The following is a 16948-nucleotide window of genomic DNA, read 5'->3' on the forward strand; positions in this document are numbered from 1 at the left end:
GAGTGGCGGACGGAGGCCGGCCTGTGCCCACTGTGCTCCTCTTGCCAGCCGACTGCTGCGATGTCTCATTTGGAGTCTCCGGATTGCCAGGGGTGACGAATAAGGACCTTGAAGGTTTAAAGCAATTTTTTTCCACCTAACACAGAGTTTAAAGTTATAATTACGACAATTAGGTTTATTTGGATACAAACATAGCAATATTTTAACTCAATTAATCTGTCAGAGTTGACTGCGAAGCTCATTTGCCAAACAAAGGAACCGATCGCTTAGACAAGCGTCATTTATTCAAATTGAATGGGACGCCCATCCTCACGCCCGGGACGAGAACGTCAAGTTTGCGCCAGCTGCCAGGCTTTGAGCAACACTCAGGCCTGTTGATGGGTGTTGCAGGTGAAACAGACTCCGTCAGGGCCTTGATAAAGAGTTCTATCACCTGGGAGTAAGAGACGGGGGAAATATCTCTCATCTCTCTCTCATTAGCGAATGGAAACACACCATTCATCAGGGGAGGCAGTTAATAATCACACTCAATCACATAATGACCGACTCAAACTGAGCCATCATTATGGAAATGGAACCTGTATCGAAATCATCTGCCAGAAAGCCCGGTTCCTTCAGGGAAAAAATAGCACAAAATACCCACCCTGCACTGCTCGGCGGTGTAAAACAGGTGAGATTTCTTGAAGTGATGATGTCCACCTTATTCAATGAAGCATTCGTGAGATTTATGTAGCGCCAGTGACTGCCAGATGGAATTACTTCAGTGATGAACGTAATAAGCAAAGTCCATCTTGATAATTCCAAATGTGTTGAAATTCCCATCAACGCTTTAATAACTTGACAGGCTTCCAATAATAATTGACTGCGTCTGTTCTCGGCAAATCTCCGTTAGTAAAACAAAGACCATTAGCGTCTGTAACTAACTCGAAATGAATCAGCAATCTCTTTTTTTACTTATTATTGCAACAGTGGAAGATTTGCGTTTCCCCATCAGCCCCTGGGTGCCCCATAATTTTCCCTCACTGCATTATTAACTCAAGGTTCCCCACCTGGTCAGCCCCCCAAGACACGAGCATCTGAGCCCCCTTAACTTCCTCTAGCCCCCCAGCTCTGCTCCCCTTAAGTCCTTACCCCCCTCCAATGACCGTCAGGCAAGAATTCATGTACGAGACACTTCTACTCGGGCCTCCAGCCATGCGGGCCTACTGCGAAGCCATAATTACACTGCATTAAGGTCAATGTAATGAGGAAAGCCCTGTAGGACCTCACAGTGGAGAGGGAAGAATATGTAGGCCCACCTATGCAACCCTTGCGCTGAACTCCCAAACCATATGGTAATATTCTTTTAAAACCTCGCTCACACAGCGACTGCAAATCATGACTGTATTCTAAGGCGAATTACACTTCTCACATTAAATAATGAAACGAGAATTAATAAGGCATTAAGAGATATTAACAAAATGTAGCTTGTATGTTATCGTGCATTCAAAACGTCCTCCTTTATTATACAGTATAAGGTAGCGGTATTTGTAATAAAAGTCTGAAGATCTTGAATGAAGAAATGATTTACGGTATAGTGAAATGGACTCACCTGCACATGATCTCATGGGTGAGAAGAACGCGACACATCTCTGGGTTTTTGTCTTGGCCTTCATAAAGGATTGCCTATGAGAGAAAACAAAATGGAGGGAGACGAAGTAAGTCACAAATACAAAAAACTACTTTTTTGATAAACTTTTGATTTGATTTGTGGGGTATGTTGTCAGAACACGTGCATTCATCTTTTGAGATAAGGTGATTCATCTAAAATAAAACAATTATGAACACAATTTTAGATAACAACAATTGTTTTAGCCCACTAATAAATCTGCATAATTAGAAAAAAACTGTATTCCATAAAATTGCGATACACTTGTTACAAGCTATACAAATTGTGACAACCTGCCCCGATATGAAATTTACGGAAAATACCCCTGTCCTGAAAACAAAGTTTAACTTTTCAGGAAATCTAGAGAAAACTAAATGTAATTGTACTTTTTACTCAAAGCTGTTAAGTTTGTGACATACAGTATTCTTTCCAGTGTAACTGACATAGCAAGACTTTAAACGGATATTTCACCCAAAAATAAAATTTTGGTCATCATTAATTCACCCTTGGTCAAGGGTAACCAAAGTTGTTTGGTTACCAATATTCTTCAAACATATTATTCTGTGTTCTGCAGAAAAAAAAGTCATACAGGTTTAAAATGATATGAGGGTGAGCAAACGATGAACGAATTTTCATTTTTAGGTGAACCATCTCTTTAACTGACCCCGCCTGTTATCTGGAGCTGAAAACAGTGATTGCTCAAGATAATTGTTCAGGATGCTGACACCTGGCCATTAGTCATGTTTTTGGTTTGGAGCATGCTGACAACTTTAACATATGCTAAAAGCTAAATCTGGTCATCAGCGGATGGATGTACGCTGCAATCCGAAGGGGATCCAGACTCTGCTGGGGCTCATGTGGAGCAACAATCTTTCCGTTCTCCCCATCAGCATCCACCCCGAGCAGCCAGATGGCCGGCCAGACACCGAATGAGAGGCCTCCTCCCCAGCATCCGTCATCTAGCTGTCAGGCCAGGCCTGAATGACGGATGATCAGTGCGTATCAAGGAAGTTAAAGGACTCACCCCCCACCCCACCAGCCTCCATCCCCATGAACGCAAAGGAATATTTTATTGCTTCTTTCATAGCTCAGGAGACTGAGTTCTCGGTTATGCTTCATTTAAGAACAAACTTTGTCCAAAATTAGGAGACTGAGAGACTGCACACATTGTTTGCATTACAGAAATATGAAATGTAATGTGTATAACACAGGCCAAATCATAGGGTCTTGGAAGTATTCGATAAGAAATGTATGAGTTCATCTTGAAGTCTAAGAGTTTTATTCCCAGATCCTTAAGAATTTCATTGTCTAAGCAAACCCAGTTTGAGACACTTCTGACTGATGCATTTTATGATTCTCAAGGAGAATTCAGACAATGTCTCAATTCGCTTCTCATCTAATTTCACCGTTGTCAAGTAGAAACAATTAAAACTGGAAGTGTATTTTCTTTACATCAAGAAATGCACCCATCCTACCCCACCCATACAGATCTCACAACACAGTCCACCACAAAATAATCTCCATCTTTCTAGACTCTGGTCAGTCGGCCAGACGGGGTTGACCTAATGCCCCGGGGAACAATACTTTTAGGATAACGACCACTTCTGCATTATTGATCTCTCTTTCGGCTGCCTACGAAGGTCTCTCAATCACCATCCTCCAATTTTTGTAGAGGGGGAGGGGATTTCAAAGCAGGTCGATATTTATATATGATTGTTCTTGATTCACATTGCTGGCGCCAAAGTAGCGGCCCCATCCCTCATCTCCAAACACGACTCCAGCGATACGGAATAGTCTTCCATGAACTCCAGGAACAAATACACTCCTGGTTTTTCCTGTTACTTGTTACTACTGATTAAGTCCTCTCACCTTACATGGAATAAATTAGCATGAAACCATTTCATAAACGAACGCTAAAAATGTTTGCCGTTACGTGCCCAAGCAATCTAACTGGATAAGGAACGCTTGCAGATCTTGATTCGATCGATATATGCAGCTTTGCCGTTGATGCACATATGTAAAGCTCGCGCGGGGGGGAGGATTTTACGGGCGTGCACAGCTACAGCCCTTTTTATGTTGTTGGGAGGATTATTGTCTCCAGTGTGTCGGCTCTGCAGCTACATTAAGACCTATTGATTGGTCTCCGGGGTTGATGCTTTGTTGAGGAACTGGTTGCCATATTGATCTGAGACAGGCTGACATGCGGTGACAGTGGGACCTGCTGGGATGAGGAAAGTATAGAACATACGGACACTGGGGGGGGGGTTGAAGTCTGGTCCATGATGTGATGAAGCTAACAACGTAGGTGCTTAAATTAAGCATGTTTTAAATGGTTTAATTGGGAGAAATTAAGATTTAACACAATCCTGCAACATGTGTAACGAAATCAAAATTGACAAAATGATCGACTGTTGATCCAATTCACACTCACCTGTTTAGTCATTGAGTCTATTAATCGGACGAACAGATCCTGTTCTGTTCTGATACCTGCAGATGTTAAGAAAATACATCATTATGCATCCGTTTCACTATACACATTGTAAAATCCAGCTTGCTTCAAACGTAAAATAGCTAATGTGTCATATATCACCACAGATACTATTGGAATATAAAGTGTGTTTAAATTAAAAGCCTCTTTAAAGACTTAACACATAACAGAAAGCCACTACCACATGCAAAATCCAATTCAACCCAAAGTCAACATAAAAAGGCTTGTTTCGTACGGAAAGTCTTGGAAATTAATTTGTTTTATTATTATTTTCCCTACAGTACGTTTACGCTTATTTTGTTATGTGTGTCATGCTGACTGAGCTGTTCCGCTAACGCATCTTAGCAAAAACAAACTCGCCTCAGTTTTTCTATTATTTATGATCATCCCGCCTTAAAGCGCGAAAGCCCTGTTTTCTCATTCCTTGTTGTGCTTACAAAACAGGGTACTTACGTCTTCAACACTCATCTGGTAGCATTATTGTCTGGTTTTGTTTTTGCTACAGACGTTTGTGATGGCTCCACTTAGCAATATGTGACAATAGTAACAGTTGCCATTAACTTTCATTAATGATAAAGCTGTGCACAAACATTATATGCTTTAACACCGTATAAAACCAATACTGAGTTTAGCAAAGTAGTTTTGGGGCCATCTATATGCTAGTACAGATGTTTTCATCGGACGCACGCGCCTTGCAAAAGGTTTACTTTCGGTCTGTGTTTGTTGATCGCTCTGGTTAGTGGCTAACAATATGACATAATATTGAAATAAATTCAATATAAATAAAGTAATATTTTACTGTATAATAATTGAAATAAATAAACAATTTGTTGACTTTTATTGAATATTAATTTGATGAAATGAACAATTTGTTGAATGGGTCGTGGAATTTTGTTGCATTTAAGTTTTGTCAAGTAATGGTGGTTCTACTGGTATCCAAAATTATACTGGCTAGACATACTTTTAACTTGCTAACTTTTGTTATTTACTTGTTATCTCTTTTGCTTGTTATTATAAATAATCTGATTTTGTTTTCTTTGCGGATGTGTACCGGATGTTTGGTTTGGGCCACAAAAGTGTGCATGCACAGTAACTTTTGTTAATGTTGTTGCTTTGAAACTGTCTATACATTTATCCATAATACTAAAACTACATAAATGACAATTGATCTGTCAAAAAACAGGATTACTACATTTTTACAATAATAAAATCAAGGTTCATTTTCTAAGGGGTGCATAATGAAAACGACAGCGAGTGTTACATTATCTGTTTTTGATGCAGCTCGTCTGTATGTTTAATTAAGGACTGAAGTCTAAAACGGGAGTGTTTACTATGTCTGTGCGTGTAAGGAAGGTGGAATGAGCATCATCTGTGAAAGGGTGGCAAATGTGTTCAACAGCATGCACTCCTCTCAGGATAAACAGATGGGGCTTTTGAATACTCTTCCAGATGTGATGAGACATGATTGTGGTTACATATCGTTTACAGTTGGCCCCGCTCTGCCTCACAATATGTCTTTGTTATTGATGGAGGATGGAAAGGGTTTGAAGGAGCACCACGGCTCTTACCGTTGCTGTAGAGAAGCTGTAACCTGTAGTGGATGCCGTTGTTAGTTTTCTCGCCATTGTATTCCTGAGAAGCAAAAGGACAGAAGAAACATGTAAGAAACAACAGAAACAAACACATGCACACGTTGCGCTACATTGTTCAGGTTCAGTGTTAATCCAATCAGATGCAAAGAAGATATTTTGAGAAATATCTAAGTGGTTTTGTGTCCATACAATGGAAGTCAATGGGGGCCAATGTTGTTTGGTTTCTAACATTCAATGTTCACACCAATGTTTCTCAACCAACGTGATTTTTTGGATCGCCTTCAAGTATGTAAGGGTTAAACTATGGTTCAAATCTGAAATCAAATCATATTAACGCAGATATCGTTAGGCATTATGACTCATGTCCAAAGTCGCCAAACAAATCCCCTGGTACCTGCTCGGGTGCACATATTCCAGTCAAACACCGTCAAATCTGTTTTTACCACACATCTAGACTACGACCATGTGGGGTTTGAGTCGAAACATCACGTCCACCCTTAAGGTGAGTTATTTTACTCTGATGTGACATCAATCCAATAAGACGCAAGAACACGGCGCGCCCACGCTTGTCGTCAGTCGCACTCTGTCTTCTCTGCTGCTCGCTGCCAAGTTTAGCAGTAGCGTCTTGGCAGTGACCCAGGGTGGAGTGGAGGAGTGTGTGGGGGGCTGCTGGGCAGGGGGTTGTGGTGGAGGTGATCGGACAGTAAGGACAGAGCGCTGACCGTGCCAGCTGGACCCCGTCCCACATGACCGTGGGCGGAGCTGTTCTCTGTAACCTTTTACTGAGAACAACCCCCCGACACACACACACCGTGAAGCGAGCAGGACTACCCCAGACATGCCCTGAACACACTGCAGGCCGAGCAGGTACGAGAAGACTACAAACCAAACTGAAACTAGCAGTACTATGGAGATCTTTATAGGAATTATTTGGGAAAGTGTGCAGGAGTGGCTTATATTTAACCCCAAGATTTTTATACCGATAAATATTCAAACAGGATTGCTTCAATGGTTAAATATGTAAAGATAACATATTTAGAAAATGTTCATTCTCGTGGCTAGAAATCACAAAATGCAGATGCATTAGTGTAATGGGCTATATCATGTGTAAATAGGGTCTCATTGCTGCCCCCTACATGTAGCTTTTGGTCCAACTACAAATGAAAATCACAGACGAGATGTGTGAGATTGTGTCTCTGGTTCACACAAACAGATCTGTGCAAATATGCACTGTAACTACACATCAGAAACAAAGATAAAATGGAAAAAGTCAAACATGGTAGTATAAGAGAAATGTATATGAAACTTTTTTTCATTTCTTTCAAATCATAATCAAAACCAATAAATATCAGCTGAAAAAGGTATGTGCAGCTTTGCTCAATGCATTGATGTAATTTATGAAGTGTGGGACATATTTAATATTTACTCTTCCTTTTAAAATAGCAAACGGAGTTTGGATTAACACAGAGCCTGATATCTAATGAGAAGCTGAAGTCATAGAAATGGTTGATACGCATTCATGGAAGCGAGAGACTAATTTTGAAATTCTTTTCTCTTCTGTCAATGTTTTAGATATTCATAAGACTAACATACTCATATTTAAAGTCATATGGGATTTGAAATTAAACTTCTCAAAGATGATGTCAAATTGAAGTGTTTCCCATATTTTAGGTTTACTGTATAAAGAAAGCACCAAATGCACCAAGACTATTTTTGCATTTTTCAATAAGATCTTTTAAAAGAACCTAAAACAAAACCCATAGTACATGACTGTTTCTTAGCATGTTCTCTAAGTTCAATATGCTGCACCTCAGCACCTCCCCGAAATCCCGTGGTGATGTGTGGCTGTGTCTGTTAGCGCAGAGTGCTTACTTTGTCCTTTTCCACAAAGTCCACGTAGGAGGTTCTCTCGATCTCCACAGGCTGTCCCTGCCGGTCATACAGGGCCAGCACAAAGTGGAAGAAGTTTGACTTGCGCAGATTCGAGGGAGGCTGCTTTTCATAATGGGCCCGCGCCAAACCCACACCGCTGAGAGAGAGAGAGAGAGAAATCATTCATTCAATGTATTGCAAATACTTTTAAATAGTTTAAAATTAACTTTCACAAATTATATCACATTGCAAGAGTATACTGTTAGTAGACAGTATGTCTGAAGGCAGAAGATACAGCTGAAAATTCATTATACATTATCAAATGTTCAATAATAATATACATTTTATGAAAACAAATCAAAAGCAGCAAGAACTACCCCCTAAATAAATTCACAGGAAGTGAAAGGGGTTACAAAGCGATATAAGAGGAAAGAAGAGGTGTTACAAAGCGAGATATTTGGCTTGTTTGATCCTGCCCTGCGTGTGTGCCATGAACCCTTTTGTCTTTCTTTCTCTGCTCAGCCACCTCGACAATTGGAATTTGGCGCAGACTGGGGGACCCCAGAAGGCACCGTCTGCCTTCGCGGCTGCCAATCGCTACTGGGTACGGCTTGCCTTGGCAACCGCTGCGTTCCTCTTTCCCTGACCTGTCAGTCAAACCTGCTCGGCACTCCGCTGGGTCTCCCCGGGGTTCAGCCAATAGAAAGGCTGCATCCTGCCTCTCGCACATGAGCATCGATTAGAACGCGTGGCGAACGGGAGGGAGGCTGAGTTACCTCGGGCAGCACAAGAGAAGGAGAGCCGGGGAGTGGCTCGCACCTCAACGCCAACCCTACACGTCCACTTATCAATCAAACCGTCAGATCTGCTCCACTGCCATGAATATATGACTGATCATCTCCTACCTCACCAGAGGGCCGCAGAGAGGGAAAGATGACAGATGAAGGCCTAAACTAAGAGAACGAAGATTAAATTGTAGGTGCTCTTTATTTTTAATAGGGGTTTGTGTCTATGCAATAGAAGTCGATGGGGGGGTTGTTTGGTTACAAACGTTCTTCAAAATATCTTCTTTTGTGTTCTGCTAAAGAATGAAAGTCATAGACGATAACTATCCCTTTTAAGGTAAAATAGAAAAACTGCATTAATACCCATAAGTCAAACAGTTTTAACACCCAAAAATAAAGGAGTGTGTTGTGTTCACACTCCTAAATTGAACCTGTCATTGTTAAGCCCATGTGCTATTTACTGATTACCCTGATGAGATGGGCCGAGAGTCATTTGAATCTCAAAAATATGCTCAAATATAAATATTTGTTCATCTGGTGAGCTCAGGGTGGGGAGGCAATGTTTTGGAAAGCGGCCTGCTCTCTGTCTCCGCTCGTTTGAGATATTCCCCCGATAGAACATTAATAAAACCTAACCCGCCCAAGTGCTATTAACAGGGCTTAATGCTTCATTTGTATCCTAGCCTGGTGAAATCTCATTCGTGAAGTTGAGGTTACTACACTGAAGGCAAAAACAGCTTTCACAGAGGAGCTGACGGGAGGGGCGTTGGGGGAGGTGGACTTTTAAAGGGGGATGACTTCAACGTTAATGGGAAATATGATCTTCTTTATCGGTAGTAATTGATTTGCATTGAAGATTCTTAGCAGCCCGACTGGTCAGAGCTGCATGTGCTAAGCCTGACGGATGACTTGGAAATGCGACACAAAAGTTGTTCTTTAAAAATAAGAATAACATTATAGAGATGATGTCATAAAGAACAGTTTTTGAGGCAGTTCACAACAAATCCTTCATTTTTGATCAAAATGATACATTTCAAAATAGTTTAATCTGTCCATATTTACAAATATTTTGCTTGGAGGCTGTAGATTTATATCTTCAAAATCTTACTGCATTTTTATAAAAGGATTTTTGTCTCATATGTTTATGCGGGAAACCCAAGCAAAAGTCTCCATTTAAAGAGAAATGAAAGAAAGAAATCATTTCTTATTTTTATTTGTAGGCTGATCTGTCTCTGCATTGTCTCAAACGCACAAGCAGATGTAAACACAAATTATCACCTTCTCAAAGGAAGACAGAACTACAAAATTACACGTTCGTAGAAATAGGGAAAAAACACATCACACTTTAACACACACATATTGCATCATGAGTTCCTCTCCATTACCCCATCAGCTCAGTTACGAGGCCAGGCGTCATGTTTCTGATGGGGTGAGAGAGAGAGAGAGAGAGAGAGAGAGAGAGAGAGAGAGAGAGAGAGCATTCCCGCATGCTCTCACAAGGCACGGATCTTTACGCACAGGAAACGATCGACTCGGAAAGCTTGTTAGTGTTATTATTTTAATTATGTTGATTGCTGCCATATCCACTCCAGCAATGAGTCAGAGGCGGGCCGTATTGAAATAACTGCTATCGAGGTGACAAACACACACAGTCCGCACACAGAAGAGCTGTGTAACAGACATGTATTCGCACGCCGGTCTAACTCCGTCAAACGCATTGTTTGACATCTCGAAAGAAAAAGCCCATTCATGACAAAACAATTTCTGGATGTGAAAATACCACCACTCAAATAATCTGTAATTTAAATCAATAAATACGGTCTCATAGAATCGATTTAACAATAAACCACTTCGAGAACAGAAGCTGAAGGGCTTCTATAATGACGACTATTCAGAATATGAGAGCTCTCTCTCCCTCTTTATGCAACGGCAGCCAGTGTTTCCAGTCTGCGCCCCTTTGCACACTGCTAGCTTAATGCGATACAGCAAAGTCTAATTATGTTAAATGAAAAAACTAACCCCAGGCAAAGATCCTCACAGCTCGAGGGTCTGAACACTTGAGGGAAATAGATACTAAGCACAGAGACTCTAACTCTGAAATCATCTGCTAATGAACATGCAGAGGAGAAGAAACTGCCAATACACAGGACACACTGGGCTCTGCGGTGATATTGAAGAGTTAGACGGTGTGTGTGTGTGTGTGTGTGTGTGTGTGTGTGTGTGTGTGTGTGTGTGTGTGTGTGTGTGTGTGTGCATGTGTGCGTGCATGTTTACGTGCGTGAGGAGAGAGAGAACAGAGCGAGTACACTGACATGCCTTCAGATGTACATCTCAATAACAGTAAATCATTACAAATATTTACATTTGATGGCAAATACAGAAAACATGCCTATTTAATGGCATGAAAAAACAGTCACAACGTATTACCTTTCATAATGTGAACATTTATGACGTAAAGCAACATAATATAATCATTTAGTTATGAAATTACAATTATAATTTAGACTGCGATATTAGCACTTTCTCAATCCATATGTTCTTAGAAACATTAGCAGTTTATCAGGCAGAGATAAAGTTCCTACTCTTAAAACATACATTTTTAACATTTAAGAGTCAGATTGATATTTTCTACAGCATTTCAGAAGCGATTGTAAAGCCAATCAAAACTCTCAAAATTATTAATATTGCATTTACACATTTGGCAGACGCTGTTACCAAAAGAGACCATTCATCGTATACATTTCGCAGTATGTGTGCTCTTTGTGATTCCCATGAACTTTAAAATATAAAAAAAGAATTCTAGAAAATATAAAATTAGTATGTTTGGTCTCTCAGAAATCCAAGGTATACTGAACAATACATACACTGTGGCAGATCCCTCCAAATATTTGTTTGGATCTATTTAAAAGACACCCTCGATTTTCCAACATTTATAATGACAAAATTACATTAAAATTATGCAACTATAGTAATACGCCCAAATATGCAGAGACTAATGTCAATCCCAGCAGTTTGTTTTGATCTTGTCTTATTTTTCCAGAAGGCTTCTAGAAAGACACAGGTTGTGTGTGGCATATGGGTGGCATCACAGACTCGGCCCACATCTCTGACATTAATCACATCTGTGATGGACTGTGACAAGAGGAAGTCTTTAACTACAGCGCCACCAAATCTCTCTCTCACTATCGAACTAATGAGGCGTACAGCAGCGCTGTTTATACAAATGTGACGCGGAAAAATCATCTCTGCCCTGGCCCTGAGCCAGCATGCTGATCCAACAAGTAAATATAAATCTCTCTCTGTCTCTCAATACCTCCGTTTCACATTCTTTCATGTCACGGTTTCATTTTCCGTCTGACCATCAGGTTACGAGGTTAGAACGCGATCGGCTGAGATCTGGTCGATAAAGCATCGCACCTCATCAAAGTTCTGCGATGTGGGATCATTCTGTGAATTAGGCAGCATAAGGGATTCTCATTTAAATTGACCTTTAGTCTATCTCCAAACTGAAATAAATGAGAGAGAAGAAATTGCTTCCCGTGCTCACCCATTTATTTTGGAGACGATGGATACGAAGATATGCATATATTCTGTGTTTACGTGGAGGATGAGTAATTTATGCAGAAAGATACAATTATCATGGCATACATTTGCTCAGGCCTGCATGCGTGTGCTGTGTTTCGGGAGGCGGCAGTGAGCAGTCAGCATGGCAGCGGTGTGTTTGGTTAGCTCTTATTAGCCGTGTAATAAGATCTAATGAGTTGAGGACTAAAGCACTATTGCTGCACGGGCAACAGATTGGAATTAGTGGATAGAAGACTGCAAAGCAGAGGAGAAAGTAAGAAATGGGCTTGTTTCGAGAACCCAAAGGTTGTGTAACCTGGTCTTTCTCGGTTCTTTGGGCCCGATTCGATGTCATTGCTGGAGCCATGTCTTTCACAACTCAAGTATGTGATGATTTAATTGGCCCCCAACATTGTAAATTGTCAAAAGGGCCAGTTTAGATCACCCTAAAGTATAAAAACACATTTTACGTGCCTGTTATCGGAGGTAAGAGCTCCAAGCCAGATGTGCTGATTGAGTTTATGGATATTCAGCATCTTTGTTTCTTTAACACTAATTGGATATTACGACACAAAATCATGAAAAACCTTCTTGGAATGACAGAGCGCAGTGAGTAATAGAAGCATTTGTCACCGGCGCACAGTAACGTGCGGCCGTAAGTCAAAGCCAACGTGTCGGAGAGGATCTTTGCATAAAGAAAGGCCTGTCATTTCTCTGTGATTTTTATGGCCACGCAAACACAAACGTCCTGTCTGTCACGTTTCCCAGCGATAAGCTGGCACATACATCACCAGCTGCCTGCATCACTGCCACAGTCTGCTCACTGTTATATTCACACACACACGCGTGCGCACACACTAACACATTTACATGCAGCCTCCATAGAAGAGCATCTTTATGTGCTTCCCTGTCCGATTGTGTTCACTAAATTACTAAATTATTCAAAAACGCCTGAATTATTGCTGTTTCTTGCTAGATTCTTAAATCATTTTTGAGTTTTTTTTGGACAGTTTGTCATTAATTTGAAACGTGTTGGATTAGATTGAACTTGCCATAAATTCAAGGGTGAAAAAGTATTGCAATTTGATTAAAATAAAAAGTTTAAACTGCTGCTTAAAGGAACAGTTCATCCAAACGTGAACATGTATTCATTGTGTCCCACAGAAGAAAGGGTCAAATGCACATTTTGAGTGACAATAGGGTGAACAAATGATGATTTAGATTTTTGGGGTGAACCATCCCTTTCCTAAACAAGCTCATGCTTTTTAACAAAGTTATGCAACTAAATGCAATCTAAAATTCAACCACAAACATTTAACAAATCCTCGAAACACCCTAAAACAATCCACCACTGTCAAGACAATATTCGGTTTGCCATCAATCCTGCACTGACTGACTTTTTTGATCTATTAGTCAGTATGAACTTGGACTGAAGCCACAGTGTTGAGTGCTGTATGTGTGTGTAGTCGGAGGAGCTGATGTGCCATCATCGTTCTCTGATTGCGGCTATCGACGCGAGAAGATCTGAGTCGAAAGACTCGACGGAGAGTCTCACAGATTAGACATCTAATCACATTCAGGCCTGTTTGTTTATCGCTCGCTGTCATTGGCTATGAGACATCAGCATGGAAAGCTCCGCAGCTGTGACACAACAAGGATGACATGGCGTACATACACTTCCGAACTGAGACTTCTTTAATGCGACGTAATGTTCTACATGTGTATCAGGCGGATTGTGATGCCCTTAAGGTTTTATTTAACAGGTTTTCATTTAATGAAACGCTTTCACGTTTTTGTATGGATAATCAGGCCAAAGAACAATAATAATGTTATTCATAATATTGTTTAGAAAATAATACCAAGCATGCATGACACAATGCATTTTTGAGAAAATAAATCTTGTTTTAATAGTCTCAAGGAATAGTTTTCATATTCCATTGCAATGCGGCTTTCAAACAATAACCTTTAAGACCAAATCATGATATAAATATCTGTAAAAATAAAAGATAATAAACAAACAGAAATATATTTAAACAGCTAATGGCACTGTCCATGTATCACGCTGGAAATGTAATACACTGCTTCTTTAATCGTAAAAGTGTATAACCAGCCAGTACAAAATGCTTTCAGCTAATTTGCTTGTAATTGCAGAGACAAGTAAAGCATTGCACGGTGAGAAGTTATATCCTGGAGCTGGATGGCTAAATTACAGGCGAACGTTTCATGCGATTAGGAATCTCTAATAGGGCATGTGACATAAAATAGTGCAGCGTGTCGTCTGCACGACTGTATCAAGTCCACAAGGCATTGAGGAACAGATTTTTGTGACTTTCTAATCATTTAATTATTGCGTTTTAGGACTTAATCGTGTTACATTCTTTTTTTGTTATTATATACAGGCAAATAAGGGGAGGGAGAGAGAGAGAGAGAGAGAGAGAGAGAGAGAGAGAGAGAGAGAGAGAGAGAGAGAGAATATTAGTCATTGTAAACTGATCTAAGCTGAACGCCTTGATCAATGAACTAGTCACATGTCTCCCCTCAGTTGGATTCAGAAAGCTCCACATAAGTGCTTTTTGAGAGCTGGTGCCATATGTGTGTGTGTTTTATTGGTGCCAAGCTTGTGGATGTTTGCTGTAGCTTTAGCCTGCACCTGCCAGACCTCCTCGCACACTACAAATTATCGCACCCCTTTCTTGCCCTCCTCTCTCGCCGTCTAAGACTCTCGCAACTCTGCTCTAAAAAACTTACAGTCATTTTTAAAATCGTTAGTGGCCTACAGCTGAAATCATTAGCTGGTCACCTGTATGTTTCTAATGGGGTCATTACCGAGGTGGCCCGGCAGCCGGCCGCTAATCGCAAGCATGTTATGGGGCAGCTGTTTCTAGAACACTTGTTTCTCTGTTACGTTCCAGCGTCCAGGCGTCAACAGAGACGAAACAGAACAAGTCCCGTAAATCAGGTGCGTTTTTGATTCAGTGTTGGGTTTTATTATTTGTTGCATTCAGAAATGCCTTGTAAAGCGGATGTTGCAGTCGACAAGTTTGGGGAGTAACTTTTTAACGGCCAACATTTTTGTTTCTTAAGATTTTCTGTAGGTCTATTGTTAAATCTGAACAAAAACAAATACATCCAGCTGTTTACAGTCCGTGCATGCAAGGAATTATGGGATGCCATCAAATAAATGTGCCTTCTTGGTGTTTCCAATTTTGACAGTTTCTCATAAAGGACAGGATTTTTCTCTACCTAAAACCTGGGGGTCTGGACTTCATTAGCCTGACCAAACACCCCCCACCCACCTCCCCGGTGGACAAAACAGAGGCGACATAATTCACTTTGCCAGGTTTTACAGTGTAGGGGTACGGAATCGGTGAGAGGGTCAATCGAAATCTGTTCCCCAGCTGTGCAGCCCTTTCGCTCACCCCTAGGCCTAAAGAGAGGGAGAAACGTCGGGGGGAGAAGGACCCCACAAACTAACCCCTGAGTGGCCTGAGCATCACCGAACTCCATCTACACGTACTTCAATACATTTTGAATTTACAACAATAAAAATTGTTGTGATGATATAATAAAGCGATTTTTAAAGCCAAAGTCGTGTAAAAGAATTGCATATTTATTTTTTGTAAAATTAATTTCACATAACAACACTGGTGATAATAAATCCAAGCTTATTCCCACTTGCTCTCCAGAACCCGCAGACACCTCCATATCACCACCAGAGCCACCACATGGCATTATTTACAAGATCAAGGATTCACAACTCTCACACTTCTGCTTCATTACTTCAACCTACATTTACTCACTTTGCTGTCTCTAAGAGAACTCCCGTGAAACTGGTGCCCTGCGATCAGTGCGTATTTCAGCTTATGACTTTCAATATATGTTGCATTTGGAAAATATTAAAAACAACTGGGAAAACCAGAGGCAGATATTTTGAAAGTGTAAGAAAAGGTGCGCAAGACATTTACATGAGAATTTAACTAAATCATTCATACAAGTGAAGGAGAATTTTAGCCTACGCGTAAATGTGCAAAATATGATGATTTAAATAGCATTTAAACCTTTGGGATCTGAAGATGGCTTCGTGTCATCTCTTTTTAGTTTGCGACTGTAGGGTAGAGATTTGTGTTCTGTATGAAGCCGCTAATTGAGTTTCATTTGCGCAGGTTTTTGCGGAAGGCTCGCAGATCATTTATTACGCGTGGGCCTGCTTTATATTAATACAAATTACGGCGCGGATTTACAATTGTATTACATTTGTCTGTGCCACATTCCAGATAACTGTCCAGAAAAACAGTCTAAACGCTTTTTCTAGATTTTATGTAGACAAATTGTTGAAATAAATCCAGATGACAACATGACATGTTGTCATAGGCTATAGTCTATATGCGATGGATTTGCAAATGAACTGCACCTGTGGATTGCAGTGCATATAATGTGATCTATTCTTTGACTGAAGCTGCTACCATTCGGGTCACGGAAATGAGGCTCAATCAATGGGTCTGCACTTATAGCAATACAGATGAGAGCCTACAAGCTGCGCACGGATTTACAGACACATAACAGCAACAACTGTAAATAACTATAGAAAATAACTAGATCAAAGGACTGGTTAATATGCAACAAGCAATGCAACTAACATGCAATATGGCTAATTTGCGACCTCTCGCATCAAATTAATAATTTATCTATTGAAGGATAACCAATTAGATGCACAAAGATTTTGCATTTTTTTCTTCCAAATTGATACAACGGATAAAACGTTAACAGAATTATCGACTTGACGATTTTTTGTGTTTGTGGAGTGAAATGAAATGAAAGCACTGACCTTTGTGTTTAAGTTTAAAACACCCCTAGCCTACAATATTATTATGGTTACTTGCATCTGAACAAATAATCAGTAAGCATGAAAATGTGTAAACGCAGCACACTCTCTCTCCTTTTATTTGTGCATGTTTGAATAAGTGTACGATTATTTATACATAAGAGAAACCCCAGGCTG

General features: G+C 40.4%; 1 protein-coding gene across 1 annotated transcript in view; it reads right to left on the bottom strand.

The window, feature by feature from the left end:
- Positions 1 to 16948, bottom strand: part of LOC306907183 (transcription factor COE3) — a gene marked incomplete at its 5' end in the record, with an annotated part of 86376 nt that overhangs the window by 67880 nt on the left and 1548 nt on the right. Inside the window, 4 exons of the mRNA XM_079479124.1 lie at positions 1592 to 1665; positions 4080 to 4135; positions 5705 to 5768; positions 7601 to 7757. Coding sequence (XP_079335250.1) covers positions 1592 to 1665; positions 4080 to 4135; positions 5705 to 5768; positions 7601 to 7757 — 351 coding nt within the window. The remainder of the gene's footprint in view (positions 1 to 1591; positions 1666 to 4079; positions 4136 to 5704; positions 5769 to 7600; positions 7758 to 16948) is intronic.

Source organism: Barbatula barbatula (assembly GCF_947034865.1).
Source record: "Barbatula barbatula genome assembly, chromosome: 18".
Lineage (NCBI taxonomy): Eukaryota > Metazoa > Chordata > Actinopteri > Cypriniformes > Nemacheilidae > Barbatula > Barbatula barbatula.